We start from the raw sequence: 19,709 nt of genomic DNA, 5'->3' as shown, positions 1-19,709 counted from the left end.
ATCGGGCAGCATAACACTTGGACATAGCATTAATGTTGCCAATGGCCGTCGGGTCCGACATGGAGGGCCGGGCGGACTCATAAAATCATGGAATCGGGGAACCGTAGAATCATCGGGGGAATGCCGAGAACCGGGGTCTCACTCGGAGCCGACCCAGCCAGCCATGGGCAACCATGGCCAATTATGAGCCGGATTCCTGGGATCTGGACTCGCTCAAGATTGAATGAACCAAGAAGCTCCACTGCCGTGCATTGGCTGTCAGTCACAGAACGACCTGCAGGCAGGGGACCAGAAGTACCACCCTGAAGATTGGAGGATGTATGGAGTGATGATGATCTGACCACTTGGCTGTCTGTGCAAGGGTGGCTTTGGGGAATAATGCTGCTACTACGTATTCTAGTATGAATGGGACGTGGCGTGTCTTACCATATTAGTGAGCGCATACATAAGGTACGTACAGATACTACAGATTACTGGTACATGATATGTACATAGTGGCAGTCAACGGCTAAGTGTCGTTGAATGTTATTAGATGGGCTCAAGCTGTAAACTTGTACTATGTAATACTAACTAACTGGGCCCAGATACCAATCGCGCTCAACCGGGGACTCCCCCCGGGCGCTACGGGAGGGCCGGTCGGCGCCACGTCGCAAGCCAGATGTAAGTTAGTACGGTATCCATTGATCCAACAGAGTTAGCACTCATCGTGGGAGCAATGGGAGCAATGGGAGCATCGACTGCCCCTCCTTGGTGGACCCCGATGGGGTCCCCGAGCAAGGCATCTGCCCTGTTTCTTGCGCGCTGATTGACACGAGCTGGAGAGGTGGAAACGCTGGAAACAAATTAACAATCGCCAAACTTGCAACTCGCGCTCCAAAACGAGGGGCGACAGGGGCGACAGGGGCAACGCGGAATCATACCCCAGACCCGGTACGATCGCCACCCATTGTGGGACCGTGGGACTGTGGAACGTGGGACTGTCAGTCGGTCTGACAGCCAGTCTGACAGTAATATGTGTAGCAGATGGTCTGACTTTCATGCGAGTGATAGTATTTGGCCATGGCTGTCAGCGAGTTTGCTCGAATTTATAGGCTATAATATCCGTATGGGAGGCATTGACCAGACACGGGCGTCCGAGGGTAACACATGGGACCTGATGGCTGAGGTTTTGACGTTTTGCACTAATTTACAACGTCCTCTAGACAGTTTAACACTATGTATCTAGTGCTGGTAGTGACCGACTATGTCATGCCATAATACCGAAGTCTAACGCCTCCGTGGCCCCCTGTTCATCATGTGTCGAGCTAGTAGGGGTTCAGACCATGGCCTTACCAGGCAGTGATATTCTCTGCATCTTCGTCCAGAGCCTTTCTTACTCCAAATGCGGACGCGAATTTGGAGGGGTAAAATCTCTAGTACTATTTTTTTTATTTCTTGAAAACGGTCCAACGATTTTTGACATTTGGTACTGGGCAAGGGCTCCACCAAAGGAGATGGTCACTGGGGTATCGACGCTAAACTATGTAATATTTTGTCACTTTGTGTACTGCCGGCTATCATTAGCATGTAATTTCCACCATGATATGTACGAATGGGGATATCCTGTGGTAAATTGGGTTTAATAATTACTGTAACACGTGCATACGTAGATCTGCACACCTGGTACTGCCCCCCCCCGGTCCCCTGGCTCCCCCGTTCTCGCCCGTTATACCGAACCCCGTGGCTGAGCCGCACCCGACCTCGGCCCTTGGAAAGTTGACGAGTCAGAGATTCGACGACCTGAAGACCGAATCAGGGAGTTGTGGGCCGCAGCTGGGCCTTGAAGTGGTTTCCTGCCGTCAAGCACCCAACCTCTCCAGCTTCCGTGTCTGGACCAGGAGGCACAACGATGGGGGCCTTGGAGATCCCTACGGTATGGAGAAGTCTCCAGCACGCGACAGCTAATACTTGTATGTACTAGTATGAACGCCCTGTGGCGCCCTGGGAATAAGGAGCTTGGCGAGGCTAAAATTCGTACAATATCGTATGGACCTGTGATTTGCGCCCAGTAACGGCACATTTCCGCCGATGGCAATGGACAAGGGACACTCCTGATACTCGTACTGTTACTTGCAAAGATGGTGTGTATGTACTCGAAACTTACGTACATTATACTGTGACTTCAGGGGGCGGTGGCGTCAGGTACATGGTGCTCTTGAATGCCATACCGGCAGCATCTTGGCGAAGCTTTCCCAAGCACTCGGTTCATCGCCAACTGTCACACCCTCTTTTGCATACATACCTGACCCGCTTCAAGTCCATTTTCTACCTCACCATTCCGGCCAGGAGATATACTGTCCAGACGTCGTCAACAGCCAGCCGACGACCGTTTCTTATAATACGACGCCTAGAAAAGGAGCCCCCTTTCCAGCGGGGCCATCATGGGTGCCACGCCGTTTCAGAAGGAGGCGTGGACCGAGTACGGCATCGGAACTCTGGTCCTCTTCCTCAGATACTTTGCGAGATGGAAAGCGGTGGGATTCAAGGAATGGCAGGGCGACGACTACTTCGCCATTGCCGTGCTCGTCTTCTGGACGGTATGCGACCTCACTCTGACCTTGCGACTTTGCGCTCCCCCTTTCGATAGCTGACCTTGGACCGTGAAGCTCGAGCTATGCATGCTGGAACTTATTGGTGAGCATCCAACCGCACAGGCTACATACACTATCTTCTAGAGAACTCTATTACTGATGACTGTACTACTGTCCACCAGGCCAGTACGGCACCAACATTGGCCTCGACTACAGCACTCCCATGACGGACGACGAGATCGCCCGGTTTGAATTTGGCTCCAAATGCCTGCTGATGGGCTGGAACTTTTACGTCACCCTGATCTGGGCACTAAAGGGCTGCATGCTGTGCTTCTACAATCGCATCACGTATGTTCATCGCGGGATATGCCCAAGTCCTCAGATAGAGCGACCCTTATTGACATGGCTATTTCCAGGCTTGGTTTGAAGCAGCAAAAGTTTGTCAAATGGACCGCAATTGCCTGCGTATTTGCCTACTGTGGCGTGATGGGAGCGATCTGGGGCCACTGCGTTCCCGTACACAAGAACTGGCAGGTCGTGCCCTATCCGGGAGGTAAACCGCCCCGTATACTACTCTGCGTTAGACGAGGGAATGCTAAACATGTTCTTAGATGCTTGCACCAAGGCCGTGGCCAACTACCTCACGTTGGTGGTTTTCAACGTCGTGTGAGTAGATATCTGCCCATAGATGCCCCCAATTTTCTGCCATTACCTGCTGACTTGAGTGTGTTTCCCCAGCACCGATGTCGCCATTGTGTGCATCCCCGTGCCGCTGCTCTGGAAGGTCAAGCTGCCCATGGGGCGTAAGCTTGCCATTGGCGTCCTGCTATGCTCCGGCGTCTTCATCATCGTGGCGACCATCCTACGCTGCGTGCTCTCCCTGAAGAGTATCCAGGGTATCAACATCAGCACCATTTGGGCTATCCGAGAAACGGTACGACCAAAAACTCCGAGTCAATTCTTGTAGTATGAAGCGAAAAGGGACTGACCTGGGAACAGTTTGTGGGCATCATCGCCGTCAACGCCTCGTGCATCAAGCCCCTCTTCTCTACCAAGCGCTGGCTCTCGTCGAGCAAGGGCAACAGCGCAACGCCAGACTCGCACGGCAACCATAGCAGTCACCCCCTGGGGACCCTCGGGTCGTCCAACATGACTCCCCACCGCCGCCGCCGCTCGATGAACTACACCGACATTGACAACTCGAGCGAGGAACACATCTTCAAGCCCGACCTGAGCCACCTCCGGGGCGAGACCAAGGTTAGCGCCAACTCGAGCACGAAGAAGAATGCGTACCCCGGCACCATCACTGTCACGACGCAGGTGGACGTGGATAATAATATGAAGGGGCCTATGGATGTCTGAGCGCGAGAATCAGGGCTGGGACCCAGAGAAGCAATTTTTTTTTTAACTTTCTTATACCCCCAATCCCCCATAACTCCAAAGTCCAAAGCATTCAGCAGGCTTCAAGAGAGTCGGAAGAACGCTGCCAAGGAATGCTTTTTTAAATACTTGGAGCGGGATCACACAGATTTTTGTCCTATGGGAAACGGGGAAGCTAGTGAGCTCTTCTCCCATTGTTGTTTTTATAGAATCTAAACAGCCGTCTGGGCTACCTATCGAACCCCTGTCAATACGATATACCTTACTTTTAATACATACTCATGGAAAAAGAAGATCAAGAAGCATTGGAATGCGCAAGAGCAAGTGGGCATATTCACCGAAGAGGGCCTGCCTGTAAGAAGATAGACAGCACTGTCGCGACGCGGGGGATACGGGCAGTCGGCGGCCCACTTCTCCCCGTAGTATCATTACCAGTCTCTCCGGGTCCCGCTCATGATCAGGAGCTTGGTATCCAACGGAAAATCTCCCGGATAGATCGTGTCCACCCGCCGTTGCTGGCTGCATAGGTTCCGATACTCCATATATGCCACCAAAGGCAGAGGGCCACAGAGAACGGCAACATCGTCAAGTTCAAGCCTAAGGCTGGGGAAGTTGATTACCATACCGTATGGGTCGAGTGTGTCTACAAGAACAATACTAGACATCTATAAAGATATCGACTGCAGCTTTCCCCGAAAGAACTGCTTCAAAGGGTGCTTAGGCGGGGTTGATGATGAAGGGTTATGGTAGACTGCTTGACCGTTGAGGGAGCTGGACTTGGACCAGGTGGTTAGGGAGCATTTTCCGTAGTCTACACCAAGGATAAAAACATAACGTCCATTGCGATTCGTGAAACAAACACTACCTCAGGCGTGTTCTCGAGTATCGTGTCTGTGAAGTGAAGATGAATCGAGGTTGGAGTTGGCGGTTGGCAGTTGGTGTCGAGGGCCCCAATAGGCCCGCGCCTAGGCGCGCCCCTAATTCCACACGCCTATGCCTGGTGTGGACAACCGCTTACTCAGCACCAGGATAAACAGCGCTAATCCTGATTCGGAGCTCCCCACGACAGCGCTGACCTCACTCGTCACTCGCCCACTTGGTCAACCTCCGGCCTCCGCCAACTTGGAAGCTCTCCAGCACAGCCCCCCAGCCTCCACCGAGAGCTCCGTCGCCGACAGAAACACATCCCCAGACAACCTTCGAGATATCCAATCGTCGTTTACTTTGGGCCCTTTCACATATCCCACTCGATATCCCGATACTCCCGCCGCCGCACCTCCTCCAGACCCCACTCAACTCCGCCGCGCGGAAGTGGGATGCCATCATGGCAGTGACGTCGGAACAAGATAACTTCTCCAACGTATCTGGCTCGTGGAGCGAGCATGTCCGGGAGCAGACAGAGAGGCCAATACCCCCGGCAGAGGAGCCTGGCCACACCATGGACGGGCCCGGCACTGCCATCGACCATGAGCCCCATCGTCTAGGCAGCGAGCGCCTCGAGTGCGTTGTCGACACCCCCATCAAGGAGAATGATGGCACCAAGGATGCCTTTGTCTCCTACCTCATAACCACCAGTGTAAGTACCTGATCCCCCGAGATGTGCGACAGCGCGGGATATTCACTGACCCAACTAGTCCAACTTCCCCTCCTTCCAGCGAGAGCACACCACCGTGCGCCGCCGCTTCACCGACTTCGTCTTCCTTTACAAGCAGCTCGCCCGCGACTACCCCGCCACCGCCGTGCCCCCTATTCCCGACAAGCAGCGCATGGAGTATGTCCGCGGCGACCGCTTCGGCCAGGACTTCACGGTGCGCCGCGCCCACTCGCTCCAGCGCTTCCTCGCCCGCCTCAGCCTGCATCCGACGCTGCGCCGCGCCCCGATCCTCCACAGCTTCCTCGAGAGCCCGGATTGGAACGCCACCATGCGCAGCCGCAGCACCCGCGCCAGCAGCGGTGACGTCTCCACCGGCGCCGCCGGCGTCTTCGACAACTTTGCCGACACCTTCATCAACGCCTTCACCAAGGTCCACCGCCCGGATCGACGCTTCCTCGAGGTTAAGGACAAGAGCGACAAGCTCGACGAGGACCTCACCCACATAGAGAAGGTCGTTGCCCGCGTCGCCCGCCGCGAGGCCGACCTCGAGACGGACCTGCGCGACCTGGCCGAGCAGTTCCAGAGGCTCATGGCGCTCGAGCCCGGCGTCGAGCCCGCCGTCCGCGCCTTCGCCGCCTCCGTCGAGGACTCGGCCACGCACCTCCGCCGCCTGCACGACGTCACCGACCAGGACTATCTGGGCTCGCTGCGCGACATGCAGGCCTACAGCCTCAGCCTGCGGCAGCTTCTCAAGGCCCGCGAGCAGAAGCAGCTCGACCACGAGCAGCTGACCGAGTACCTCAACAAGTCGACCGCGGAGCGCGACTCGCTGCAGGGGCAGGGGCCGGGCGGCTACGGCGGCGGCGGGTCTTCGGGTCCCGGCGGGTTCCTGCGTAACAAGTTCGAGGACGTGCGCGGGGTGGACCACGAGCAGGCGCGGCGGGAGCGGGCGCGCAAGCTGGAGCTGCGCGTCGAGGAGCTGACGGCCGAGGTGGAGCGGGCGCGGGCGACGAGCGACCTGTTCGACGAGGAGGTCGTGCACGAGGTGGCCGACTTTGAGCGGATCAAGCGGGTCGAGTTCAAGGGCCAGCTCGGCGGCCTGGCGGATGCGCACGTCCAGTTCTACGGGGACGTGGCGGAGCTGTGGGAGCGGTACGTCAAGGAGATGGAGGCGCAGGGGGTCGAGGGGTGAGACGACGCGGGGGATGATTGGGTGAGTTGAGTTGAGTGAGTTGAGTGAGTGATTCAAAGAAAGGAACGGCGTTGGGGTGTATGGCACGGGATGGCCTGGTTCATATGGCTGTACCTCGTTTTTAGTTGACCTGTAATATTGATTGATTATCCACCTCTATGAAGCATACCAAACATCACGACGGCGGGAAATGAAGTCCATATATGTTGAGCTCTAAGAAGCACTAGTCAAATACGCCGAAATCTATGCTAGCGGGAAAAAAATATGACACCAACGCTGTATAATAATCACCATCCAAGAACAGCTCGCCGCCTGTCTGCGTATCCAAGCTCAGATACACCCAACGCGTCACTCGTCGACGTGCTCATTACCGCAACGGCTTCGCCTCGGCTGCGACTGGTGGCGCATCGTCATTGTCATCGCTGTCATCGTCGCCCACAATGTACTGCTCGCTCTCCCTTTGCCTGTCGGCGGAGGGATCGCGGTCACTGTAGCGATCAAAGTCGTCGTCATCATCGCTGCCGCCCGCAAAGGCGTCGTAAAGCTCCCCTCCACGGGTGCGGCGCGTGCCCTTACCACCGGCGGCTGCCTTCTCGCCCGTGTTGAGGCCCTCGCCTTCCTCCTCGTCCAGCATCTCGAATTCGTAGTTGCTGCGCGAGTCGTTGCGGAGGCGGCGTCGGCGGGCGACCCATAGGTAGATGCCCAGGCCGGCGCAGAAAGCCACAATGAGGCCCAGGGCACCGTATATCCACGGCTGGGCGGCCTTGGAGGCGCCAAGAGTCGGCAGCCACGAAATCCAAGATGATGCCGTTTCGGTAGCTTCTTGAGCCGCGCTGGTGCTGTCGGCTGCCTCGTCCCCAGTTTCGGTGGCGGTCTCGGTAGGCTTAGGTTTGCCGGCGGGCTTGGTCGGCCGATGGGGATGCTCCGATGGGTCAGGCGGGGAGTGGTCGTGAGTTTCCTCAGGATGAGGAGGTACTGTGGCGGTCTCAGCAGGCGGCGTCTGCGTCACGGTGATAATCTCGTCATGGTCCGCATCGTCATCGGCGTTTGGCATGGGGAGGAGAGTCGTCTTGTCAGCATTAATGGCCTCTCCCCAGAGCTTGAGGTGCCAGTCAATGAACTGCCCCTTGTGCTCGTTCACGTTGTTATCCTTTATAATGATCGTCCACTTGCCGACACCAGACTCGCCCCTGAACTATGAGTTAGTAGAGATCTCAGACAACATAAACTCGCTGTACTCACCAGTGGGCAACGCTCATAAAAGTCCAGTTGTTGTAGCCAGCTTCCTCCTTGTCGTCCTGTCGAGCCGTAGCAATATGGCTAATCACTTTCTCTGGGCTGATGAGATCAACGCTGAGGTCGCCGCGACATGTGTGGTTGACGTTCATGGTGACCGTGACGTGCTCCAACCGCTCGAGGTTTGCTTCCTTAAGCATCTTCTCTGTCACCTCGAAATGGACGGAGAGACCCTTACCACCCTGTGGGATGGCCTTTTTGACATGCAGCCAGGGAGAGAAAAACCATGCTTGGGGCTTGACAAGCTCCCAGTCCTTGGCCATCTCAACCAGCGCGTACGAGTCCACCTTGCCGTACCCAAAGGTATGGCTAAACTTCTTCCCAATAGACGTTTCTTGCCACTCGGCCTTCTCATCAGCAACGTGGGCCGCGGTGTGCATGGCGATGTACTGGAGGTCTCTCCATGTCAGCTCTGGCCGTACCTGCAGGGCTAGGGCAAAGATGCCCGCGGCGAGAGGTGCTGCAGCTGACGTGCCGCCATGACGACTATAGCACGAGTTCTCGCCAACATCGGTGGTGTGCTGTCACATGTCAATCTATGTTCTAGTCTAAGAATTCTGGGAATACTCACAATAAAATCATTGCTGCCGCTGCTGTATGTGACGACCAGGTTGGCAGAGCAATGCTCAGAGTAGTAAGGGTGCAAACCAGCACGGTCCACAGCACCAACAGTGATACTATAGATGGAGTTGGTGTAGCCATCAAAGTTGCAGTTGTCCCCGTATGAGGCACCGTTGCCGCTTGCGAAGACGTAGATGGACCCGCGGCCTCCTCGACCCTCCTGGACACCCTTGAGCATGGCCCGACGGATCAGCACATCGGGAGCCTCCATATGCTGGCCGTCGTCGGGAGGACCCCAAGAGCAAGAGTAAATATTGTTCAAGTCCGACTTGTAAATCAAAGCCTCAGCCTCGTCAGCATTGGTGAGGTCTCCGCTGAGGATGCGGATTCCGGCAATCTTGGCATCGTAGGCGACACCCACGCCGCACACATCATTGCGCGCCGCAGCAACCTCGCCAGCACACCTGGTCCCGTGCTTGTCGTCGGAATGTGTAGGCCTCGGCTCAGGGTCATGCTCGTTAAAATCCCATGATCCCTCAGCAAAGTAGTTGTCCTTCAGATCGTTGCTGTACATGTCCAGACCATCATCAATGATGGCGACAGTGACGTTCTTGCCAGTAACGCCGTCCAGCCATACACTGCTCACGTTGACGTCGTGGCCAATCTGGACGGTATTCATCAGGTGCCACTGATCTTTGAATATGGGATCCGATATTTCCAAGTCCTTCATCACCTGGCTCTGCCTTTCAGTTGCCACAGTCACAGACCGCTGTGGGGCCCTAGGCAGTGCGGGAAGGTCGGCGGGGGGTGGCGGGATAATGCGCTTCTGGAGATGCCTGCGAGCTTTTTGCTTCTGCGCCAGAAGGACACCGTCAAGCAGATCCTCGCCACCGATGTCTCGTTTCCTCCTCTTGCGTTCCTTGACCACCGGCGTCACGATATCGTCGTCTGTTTTCGGTGCGCGAAAGATGTGGTGGTCAGCCAGGCCGCGCAGCTCGCCCTGGTGGTCGAGACCTAACCGGGCAGCGACGTGTTCGGGCTCGAGTCCCCGTTCTAGGTGAAGAACATAGTAGTCGTTGTTGTCGTAATCTCTTCGGACTAGAGACGCGTTCGAGAGCACCGACAGGCCCAGAAGGGCCAGCAAAGAGAGGGGCCTCATGGTAGAGGTGGTAGCGCCGGGGCGCGAGGATCGGCGGAGAAAGGGTATTGCTATACTATCGCGAACAATCTAATCCATCTATGCAACAGGTGCGGCCGACCGTCAACGAAAAGCAATGATACTATGGGAGCAAAGACTGTCAGCTTGCGGTGCAAGAGAGAGGGGCAAGCCACCATAGAGAGGCTATCATTTAGTGTTGGGAGGCGCAGTGTGGCATGCGTGGCTGGCGGTTGAACAAGGTTCCGGTTGCGACAACACGACGCAACTCGGCGATGGGAGGCTGTAACGCTACGCGGGTTGTTCAGGAGAGGAACTTGGGGCAAGCTTACCAGATATGTAAATTGCAGCGTATCAGTACTTGGAGGAAACAGTCCTGGACGCTGGAAACTTGTGTGGCGCCCAGGAAGATGGTGATGATGGGGGGAGATGGCAGAACGGCGCAGGAGGAGGTATCCGTGACGGGAGATGATGTCGTCGTGGCCTTGTCAGACCACGTCAGCTGGTGAGATACTTCAGATTTACCGCTGTGTGCACATTCATTGTGGGTACTCTGTTAAGAATTCTGGAGCAAGGCCGCGTTCGGCAGGTCTATTGGCACGGGAATTACCACTGGGCGCTGGAAGGCCAAAGTTCCAGCTCATTTCCAGAAGGTCCCCCACTAAACCCACTGAGCCGTTCAGTCCGTTCAGTGAAGCGCGAGTCTCAGAGTCATTCTGCTTCACGAAATCTCTCGAGTCAGACACTCGATTGGACCACCTCGCCCTTCAAAGTTCAAACAGGGTGGTTGGTGCAAAGACCAGTACGTGTAACTAAATGCTCCCTTGGCTCCCTGATTGATCACCCCCTACGAACTGCAACAGACCGTGCGCCCCTCGTGCCGGGCCCTCAATGACGCTCAATGAGGGTTTCAATAGGAAACGTCTTGCCGGCGCTGCCGTTAGACATGGGACTCGATCTCTTCTATCCCAGGTCATTGAGGGCCCAACATCCCAAATCTACCCTCAGCCCGAGACGAGTGAACCGCGCATACGCTTCTAAACCAACCTAACCCCACTCACGAGTCGCTGCCACCAGCAGTCAGTCTCCTCCCCAGTGACATTCCATCCTCCAACCGCGAGCAGAATCTTCACGATAAGGAAACCTCCTTGTGAATCTCTATGCCGGGAGGAGCCCCCGTCAATGCCTTGCACTGAGCGTATATCACGAACTGCCCAGACACCAAGCTACATGTCATGACTAGACGAGGCCCCAGCCCGGTAAGCAGCAATCGTCTGGGCCCAAACTCTCGCGCCAGCTGCAGCATTCGGCTCGTGGCGCCCTGCTTAGGATCCCCAGCGCCCTTGTTGATGGCCGACAGAAGCGTGTCGGCAGGGTGGGAGAGCACCGCGGCGGCGGCGCCCGCTGCAATCCCAGACGTCAACTCTACACCCGTCGACTCGATCTGTGTCAAGCGTGCCTTGCGCTCCGGGCCCATGGTGCGGAAGATGATTTCGTTGACGGCCTCGTGCACCGAGAACTGACCCACGGCAAAGGGCACCTGCTTGAACAGCAGCGGCACGAAGCCAGAGTAGAAGCCGCGCAGGCCCTCCTCACGGGCCATGCGCGCAAATCCCGTCGTGAGCCCCGTCGCGTACCCCCTCTGTGACACGAGCCGTATGCGCGTGGCCTCGAGAGGACATAGCAGAATGTCGGCGAAGAACTCAGCGCTGGCGCTGGCGCCCAGGTAGATGGCGGTGCGGCGGTCGACGGCGCGGTCAGGCCCTCCCGCAGCGTTGATGAAGGTCTTCTTGAAGAACTCGTAGCCGGCGAACTTGGCGCCACCCTGGACCAGATAGCCCACGGCCGTAGGACCGAAGCCCGTCAACAAGGCTGAGGCGCCCTCCTTGGCCACGATTGTCCGCGCCGCCCGTACCATGTTGTAGCCCTTCAAGGCATCGTCGACCTGGATGCGCGTCTTGACGACGTCAATGGGTGTTGCAGCCTGCGGCAATTTCAGTCAGCAACAGATGGGGGACCTCATCGGTTCTCTGGGCCGGTCTAGTTCGCAACGTACGCCATGTGTAAGCGTCGCTGCGAGAGCGCCTGCGCCAAAGAACTTGACATAATCGCTGGAGGTGAAGCTGGGCAGCTCGTTCTGTTTGGCCATGGTGTGCCTGTCTAAAACCAATGGTGTCTATGAGAAGCAGTTGACGCTATTGTGCGGCGGCGGTAGGCCTTTTGATATTTACGTTAGGTATCACAGATTCCCAGATTCCCTGGCCCCCAACGGCTAAGACGTGCCGTGACGTTGACGTCGCTTCCGTCGATGCCGACGGGATTCGGCGATTGCGAGACCCTGCAGACCGATCAATGCCACCAAAAATGGCCAAACATGGACAACTCTCGGTTTCACCCACCCGGGCCGCAGAGAAACCCGCTTTTCCTCCAACGTCGCGCCGTCAATGTCGTCATGGAACAATCGTCATACCATTATACCAGTTGCTTGAGCAGGAGTCCCTGTTTGGACACGCTATATTAAGCGCCGCGTGTTCCGTCGTGCTGCGACTATCCAGTCCCTTGCCTTAAATGCCCACAAACCGGACAGAGTCTCCAAAATACCAACAAAAGTTGTTTCCATTCCTGGTGTCACTCTTGGGTAAAGCTATATAGTACTCAAGTTGTATCGAATCTCTATTTCGGCTGTAAGCCCCATGGATGCTTATTGTGGAAATATTGGTTTATTGTTTCTACCGAAATCGATATATACTAATTGCAGCGACATCAAGAAATCATTAGAGGGACGTTTTGAAGGCAAACTCCGCGCATCAACATGCAGTGATGAGTAGGCAGCTGGCCTATTTGAAAAATATCTTAGGCAGTTTAATACTGATAATAAGCCCCTTAACTCTTACTCAGGGAACGATTCCACAACATCCCGGCGGAAATCCAGCCACCACTCCAGCTTGGTGGATATGGGGATCCTCGCGCCGAGGATATGCAGCACTTTATAAATAACTTGGGGCGCCGAAAATATATCAATAGTTTCATACAATAATCCTCCCTCCATTCCCCCCAATTTTCCCAGATAAGCTATTCATTTCCAGCTCCTCAGCTATCAATAACAGTGCTAACCCTTATCTTTGTTCCAATTCCCAAAGCTTCAAGCACCCCCGTAGTGACAGACAACCCATTACTTAGATGACACCCTAGTTTAGCGAACATAAAGCCACAACATCGCTATTTACTTTGTAATTAGAGATCCAAACGTCACAACGACACAGTAAAAATGATGGCCACCTCCGACATGACCCATAATTGTTACCCTCTCAGGCTTTTACCTACAAGAGCTGGGTTTTATTGGCATGCTTCCTGCGCGGCGTGGATGGTCTGGAACCTTGATTTTTTGTACGCCACTGAATTAATCCAATTACTGAGAAATATAAGGCAGAAGTTTAGGATTATGAGGCCAAGGGTGGCAATAAGTCATAGAATAGAGAAGAGAGAAAATCCACGCGAAGCCGATTGGAAATTCTGGTTTCGGGCGAGGGAGTTAGTCGCCAGGCCAACTTGCATGGCTGTCAGTATGACGATGATATAAATTGTACCAGCGGCCAGCAAGGCGAGGTTGTCTTGGGAAAAGTCGCCGTACCGGTTCCACGGCGACATGTACCCGCGCAGGAACTGTGACTGGGTGAGGTTGTAGATCTTATTAAGGCGGCTCAGACGGAGCTCGCCGTAGATGAATCGCGCGTGGATGTTGTGGTATATATGATTCGTAGCGAGGACCTGCTCCACAAGGATCGCCCATTCCGACCAAATCACCCTCCGGGGTATCAGTTGCCTCTGTTGGGCGATCAGTAAACGCTACCCGACATGAAATCACCACGACCATGACGGTTGTGATCGATGCTCTCGATGAATGCGAGGTAGAACAGGACGTTCAAACTGTCATCGAGCTACTCTTGCAGTATAATCGTCCGGAACCAATCCCCTTGAAGTTCTTCGTCACCAGCAGGAATGAATATCCGGTTCGTCGGGGTTTCCGGGGGGCTGAAGATAAATTCATAGAGTTTGCTCTTCACGATATCGCACCGTATATAATTGAGGAAGATATTGTACTCTTTTTGAAGTTTCCATTAGATGAGATTCGACGCTAGTTTAATATCGCCTCTACTTGGATAGATACATCTAAATTTCGGAACCTGCTAACGAAATCCATCCCGTTATTTATCTTTGCGGCCACTGCCTACCGCTTCGTGGAAGACTATCGGCAAGGCGATGGGCCAGAAGATCGGCTTTAGAAGACCGTCGAACATAAGACCAATGGAGACTTCCACTAGATATAACTACCTGCACTGAACTAGATGTTTTATGGCCTGAAGGGCTCCAACCGTGTTAATATAATCAAAGAGTTTAAATAAATTGTGGGCTCGATAGTTACGCTTATGAGTCCTCTTGCCGCTGGGCTACTAGTAACCCTCCTTAGAATTTCTACTTAACGTGTTAATAGGAGGCTGGGGCTGCTTTACTTGGTACTAGATGTTTTATCTGATACTGCCGCCCCTGTGAGAATATTCTACGTATCGTTCTATGATTTCCTTATCTATCGTGACTAGGAAGACTAATACGAATTCTGCGTTGATGAGAAGGCCGCTTATAGAATGCTTGCGGAGGTATATCTTCGGCTAATCTCCAAAGAAGACCGTCTAAAAGAAGATATCTGTGAACTGGGAGCCCCCGGGAAACCTCGCAATATTATCGATCAGTAAACGATTAAGAGATGCTTACCATCAGAGGTTCGATATACGTGCCTATACTGGGTATATCACTTAAATGGTGGTGGGGTTATGCTTAATGATAGATACTAAACGCTGCAATTCCTTTAGAGCCACTTCCTCTACTGGCTTGAGGCTTTGAGTCTTATCGGGAGGGTATCGGAGAGTATCAGGCTTATAGGCAACCTACAGAGTCTGGTTAATGTAAGTCATCTATGTAAACCTATAATTTCTTATCTTAACCTATAATTTCCCCAGCACTAAGATAAATTATCTAGCCCGATAATAGTACCAAGATATCACGGTTTCTTCGCGATGCGAATCGGTTTATCCTTACTAACGGGTTAGCCATTGACTACACTGTCGAGTACGGGGGCAATCAGACTCACCTTGGTAGTAGGGACAGCCTACACCTTGAAGTTGTATGGACACGCTCGAGGAAACCTAGGGTGAGAAATCACTTCGCTCCACGACAAGGGTGACACGGGGTATGCCCAAAGCACTTACTAAAGATCTCGTTCAGGCGGTGTCAAACTTTTTGAATGTTCCACTCGTCAAAGTTATGGGGCTTGTCGGTGGTAGCACAGACGCGGGAGTCGAGAGCAGCAACGAGGAGCTCTTCGAGGCATCGAGCCTGCTCCTCTTTATCCAGCACGGCAATGTTGTTTTGGAAAGGATAGGGAACCCAGCTATCCCGGAAACAGATATAGGAAACTCTCTGCAAATTTGGGGCGAGTCAGCAGGTTAGTTTGTCAGAGCTGGTGGTATCTTGGGTGAACAATATCTGAGAGAAATTGGGCGGGGGTGTAGGGTGTCAAAGGCGAGGAATGGCGGAATCAATCAAGAAAGTCACACCCAACTGACCTGGCATGTGTACCAATCGCCATCCTGTGGCTGAGCCTCATGCAGACAGTCATCAAAATACTTATAGTGGGAGAAGATGACATGGCCCCCGACATCGAACAACTGAGTAGGAGGACATTGCCGTCAAAGCAATCGGTCTTATTTTTTTCTCAGAGGCCACCACGGCTTTATTCATGAAGCCCTCAGGGGTAGTGTCGGTAGATGCTAGACCGCCGGGAGTACCATTGGAGTTCACAATGAACCATGATGCAAGATAAAGGCCTTCATTGTGTTTAGAATCCTTTCATTTATAATATCATACTTAGTACGCTATATAAATCCCTTCCCTCTCTTTCATGAAATTGCTTGCTCACTATTCACACCCTCTCCCTCCACTCACGCCAGCTCGCACTCAATCAGACTCTCCGCGCCGTTCCGCACGGTCCAGATCTTGGTGATCTTGAGCTCGGCCTGCGTCAGCAGGTCCTGCCAGTTCTCGCGCGTGCGCTCGCGCGAGCTGAGCAGCGTCAGCATCATGATGTCGAGGGCCGTCGCCTCCCACTGCGCGCCGGTGTCGGGCACCACGTTCTCGTTGATGAGGATCTTGCTGTAGCCGGGCTTCATGGCCGCCGTGATGTTGGCGAGGATCTTGAGGCACATCTCGTCGGGCCAGTCGTGCAGGACGGAGTGCATGAAGTAGGCGCGGGCTCCTGCGTTCGTGGTTAGTAATATTCTCAAAATGCATGATTTCAAAAAGCGTGACCGTGGAAGAATAAGGGGGAAGTGAATGGGGATGTTGACGTACCATTGACGGGCTGCTCGGTGAGGAAGTCGTAGCTCATGGGCTCAATTCTGGCATCGAGCTTCTTGACCTGATCAATGACGATGGGCAGGTCCTGCAGGATAAGACGACCAGGGACGTCGGGGTGCTTGGCGCAGAACTCCTCGAGATCGTGGCCGTAGGAGCCGCCGACGTCGACAATCATGGCAGACCCCTCGCTTTTGTCGAAGCCCTCGACGAGGCGCTCCTTGACAGGGAAGAAGCCGGCATCCATCCACGAGGGCCGGCCCTGGTGGTAGCCGCCCATGTGGTGGTTGAACTGGAAGCCGAGGGGGTTGTTGGCTTGGAGGTACTGGAAGAAGTTGAGCTCGGTGTTGTAGGCGAGCTGGTAAGATCCGTCTGAGATGCTGTTGGGCGTCTTCCACCCGGTCTTGTTGGCCCAGATGTGGAACTGGTCGAGGGCGGCGAGGCAGCCGCCAGATCTGTTGTGAGTGTCAGTGTGAAGTGGAAGTAGACTCGTTGGCATCTGGAAACCCACATGCAAGGGTAGCCATCGCCGATGATGGGCACAGCCAAGGACCTGGTGAAGTTGGTGCTCTCATAGGTGTCGGGGCCAACCTCCTTCAGGTATCCCATGGCGGCGACATGGCGCATGAGACGAGCTGCAAGCAATGTTAGCATTCGGACAGAATAAAATGTGATAGGGAAAGGAAAAGAGACATACACAGCAGCGGGGGGTCAATCTCCTTGACCTTGGCCACCTCGGCGGCCTTGAAGGGACCATCACGCTCGGCGAGATAGGTCCAGACGCCCTTCTCGACACCAGCAGTCAGGGCGGTGAAAGCGGCGGGCTTTGTGGTTGGAAAAGAAAAGTCAGCCTCAAGATCTGAATTGTTTGTGAAGGGTAAGTGAAGGCGTGCGTGGCTGTTCTCCAGTGCCGGAGACCCGTGGGGTCTCAGGAGCAAGGAAGAAGCTGGTAAGGTGAGAAGCGAGGTCTAGGTCCTGACGCACCTGGGCCCAGCAGTGACGAATCATGGTCTCGCGGGGTGTCTCAAGGGCCTTCCATAGCGTCCGGGCCTTGATGAGGAGGTCGAGTCGGACGTCCTCGTCTGAGCCGTCGGTGAAGTTCTCACCTAGGGCGGCGATCTCCTTGATGAGCGCGGGAACGGCAGCTGGGTCGGTGGCAGCCGTGGCCGACACGGCGGGCTTGGAAACCCCGTTGGCCTGAGCCATTGTATATACTTTCCTAGAATAATATGCGTAGATGATAATATGCTATGCTTTATGGCTGTATAGAGGTAGCTATTCGCACGTGGAAGGGGTGCAGGGCGCGTTTCAACAGCACGTGGCAAACGGGGGGACGGGTACAAATAGACTTGAGAAGAGAGAAGGAGATCAATATTCCGAAGGGAGCTCACCGCCGGTAATTACTGCGTAGAAAACAAAAGGGGCAAGGGAAAAGTTGGCAGAGGCCTGGCAGGCCTGGGCCAAATATGCCAGCTTGATGTTGGGTCTCCCCCCTCTGCCTCTAGGGGTATCTCATGATTCATCATTCACACCTGGGCTGCAGGATACGCCCGGGACCCTTGGACTTGGCAGACACCGCCGGTAATCTTGAGACATGATAATTTCGTGCATTAAAAATGACCAGTACAGAGTACAGCCCATCGAGAGGTCTGTCTTTCAACTGAGAACTGCGGTCTCGGGCACTACCAGTAGCCGGCAGCCCCTGTTGAAGGCGTTGACACGCATCAAAGGACTGGTGCGGATCCAGGACTATCACCCCACTTGGGGTTGGGAGGGTATTCCATACGACTACGACGTAGTACTAGTACGCGGGTTCACTCCTCACTCTGCCCGTCCAAAGTAGTATTATGCACGATACAGTACCTACGCACTCTGTCCTGCGTAATTCTACTGTGTGTGTGTGGATGTACTAGCACTAGGAGGCTAGCCCCGTTGCTGGCTACTAGATATACATGTTGGTTATACTCGCGTTGGGCTCCCTGGGTCTGTTCCTTCAAGCGATCTGCTATGTATACCTCAAGGTATACTAACTACGCAGTACTGACAGACATCATCTCTCGGAAACGGACATGGGCCTCTGGCCGTGTTGAGCTGCTCGGCGCATGAGGGGTTGAATTTCAATGGCAAAACACTGGGTCATGTAATAATGACCAGGGCCACGGATATTGATACCACCTATTCGCATGTATGCCTGTTAGCTGCGGGAACACTCCGTGTCTGCATTGCATATTGATGGTGTTATTGCCGGCCAGGGCCTCTCAAGGGTGGTACGTACTATGCAAGGCCGGAGCACGGCTCGCCAGCGTTGGGCCATTAACAAAACAGCAACCAAAATTGCCCCTTAAGAGGCCCCGACTAATAGGCCTAGTAATCAACCACTGCGGCAAATATCTGACCCGAGATTCACGGCGGGCTGATCTCCATGCCAGATACCGGATTGGAAGCTCTCGGTCAAGTTTACGGATACAGTGGGTGGGGTGGCGCCGCATCAGTGCATCGTATCGTGGGGCACAGGGGTCCATCATCCCATCCATGGCTCCATTCATATTGACAGGCCTCCTCATCAGGAACCGGCTCTTGTCATGACGGGTTGCAGCGTTATGCTACAGTCTGCAACCTGCAGCTAGCAATGTCACAAACCCCAGGTAAAGAAACAAGCCCCGGCCTGCAGGTCCCAAACCACAGCCGTCGCTGCGCCGCTGAACTTCCAGGGACCAGATGTGAGAATTGACCCCCAAGGATCCAGGGTCTGAAACCCAATTCTCCTTGATATCCGGAGAGTCGGTAATGTGGCGGCATCGCCCCGAACTGATGAGTGACAGTTGACAACTTGATACTTGACAGTCGTAGGCCTCCCGACACCCGCTACATTGACAAGCCTGACAGGTGGAGGCAGTGGGACAGCGCTCGTCCTAGTAAATTGGACTCCAGTATGGAGGGTAGAGGTCGCCGAGCAGGGACATAATAGCACGAGTAGTATGGAGTACGAAGACCAAACTGCAAAAATGACAGCTCGCACTGGCTGGTTCTCGTTGGCTGTGCACAAAACGTGAGAAAACGGTCACCCAGTGTCAAAGCCTGGGATGCACCTCCAACAGCTCCATTTTTGATGCATCCCGCACACCACCAACCGCATGACTTTGTTCCACTACAGGCCGCGGATGCCAGTGCTTCTGTCCGAGCACCAATACTGCCAGAGTCGGAGATTTGAAGAGATGGACCGGGCACACGTGAGCCACATTCATCACTCCGGAGGACGCCCCAGCCTCTGAAACAGACGAGAGCAATGGGAAATCCAAGATGGATCATGGCGGCAGCCGATGACGGCAACGGCAAACGGCAAACGGCAAACGGTAACGGGCAATAAACGACCGCGGGTCCGTAGAGGAGCCGTCTCCGCTTAAAATGAAAACTGAATCTATCACTGTCCGCACACAGCTCCTACAAGACGAGAAAAAAAAAGGCAGAAAGAACCAAAACCTGCGCCGAGGAGACACACACAGGCAGCTTGCAGGGGTTTTAGTGACATGTCATACAGAACGTTGTCAGAAC

General features: G+C 54.3%; 6 protein-coding genes across 6 annotated transcripts; 2 read left to right on the top strand and 4 right to left on the bottom strand.

The window, feature by feature from the left end:
* Window positions 1–2,420: 2,420 nt before the first annotated feature.
* On the top strand, window positions 2,421–3,932 carry ACO1O0_003828 (uncharacterized protein; the record flags this gene model as incomplete). The annotated part of the gene is made up of 6 exons (XM_083193271.1): window positions 2,421–2,576; window positions 2,758–2,918; window positions 2,987–3,123; window positions 3,182–3,236; window positions 3,309–3,504; window positions 3,570–3,932. The coding sequence occupies 6 exons, from the start codon at window positions 2,421–2,423 to the stop codon at window positions 3,930–3,932; spliced, it is 1,068 nt and encodes a 355-aa protein (XP_083050219.1).
* A 1,342-nt stretch (window positions 3,933–5,274) lies between these two features.
* On the top strand, window positions 5,275–6,736 carry SNX4 (sorting nexin-4; the record flags this gene model as incomplete). Its single annotated transcript, XM_083193270.1, has 2 exons — window positions 5,275–5,526; window positions 5,585–6,736. The coding sequence occupies 2 exons, from the start codon at window positions 5,275–5,277 to the stop codon at window positions 6,734–6,736; spliced, it is 1,404 nt and encodes a 467-aa protein (XP_083050218.1).
* Window positions 6,737–7,103: 367 nt separating this feature from the next.
* KEX2 (kexin KEX2) lies at window positions 7,104–9,752 on the bottom strand (the record flags this gene model as incomplete). Its single annotated transcript, XM_083193269.1, has 3 exons — window positions 7,104–7,926; window positions 7,979–8,553; window positions 8,604–9,752. 3 exons carry the CDS (start codon window positions 9,750–9,752, stop codon window positions 7,104–7,106), a joined length of 2,547 nt encoding a protein of 848 aa, XP_083050217.1.
* Window positions 9,753–10,878: 1,126 nt separating this feature from the next.
* On the bottom strand, window positions 10,879–11,898 carry MIR1_1 (mitochondrial carrier domain-containing protein; the record flags this gene model as incomplete). The annotated part of the gene is made up of 2 exons (XM_083193268.1): window positions 10,879–11,733; window positions 11,806–11,898. The coding sequence occupies 2 exons, from the start codon at window positions 11,896–11,898 to the stop codon at window positions 10,879–10,881; spliced, it is 948 nt and encodes a 315-aa protein (XP_083050216.1).
* A 3,137-nt stretch (window positions 11,899–15,035) lies between these two features.
* ACO1O0_003824 (uncharacterized protein) lies at window positions 15,036–15,377 on the bottom strand (the record flags this gene model as incomplete). The annotated part of the gene is made up of 2 exons (XM_083193267.1): window positions 15,036–15,220; window positions 15,371–15,377. 2 exons carry the CDS (start codon window positions 15,375–15,377, stop codon window positions 15,036–15,038), a joined length of 192 nt encoding a protein of 63 aa, XP_083050215.1.
* Window positions 15,378–15,745: 368 nt separating this feature from the next.
* On the bottom strand, window positions 15,746–17,363 carry ACO1O0_003823 (S-adenosyl-L-methionine-dependent methyltransferase; the record flags this gene model as incomplete). The annotated part of the gene is made up of 5 exons (XM_083193266.1): window positions 15,746–16,059; window positions 16,155–16,612; window positions 16,669–16,792; window positions 16,855–16,981; window positions 17,142–17,363. The coding sequence occupies 5 exons, from the start codon at window positions 17,361–17,363 to the stop codon at window positions 15,746–15,748; spliced, it is 1,245 nt and encodes a 414-aa protein (XP_083050214.1).
* Window positions 17,364–19,709: the final 2,346 nt, after the last annotated feature.

This window comes from Amphichorda felina, assembly GCF_050947745.1.
Source record: "Amphichorda felina strain 45539 chromosome Unknown scaffold_4, whole genome shotgun sequence".
Classification (NCBI taxonomy): domain Eukaryota; kingdom Fungi; phylum Ascomycota; class Sordariomycetes; order Hypocreales; family Bionectriaceae; genus Amphichorda; species Amphichorda felina.
This window is presented reverse-complemented; position numbering and strand designations above follow the sequence as displayed.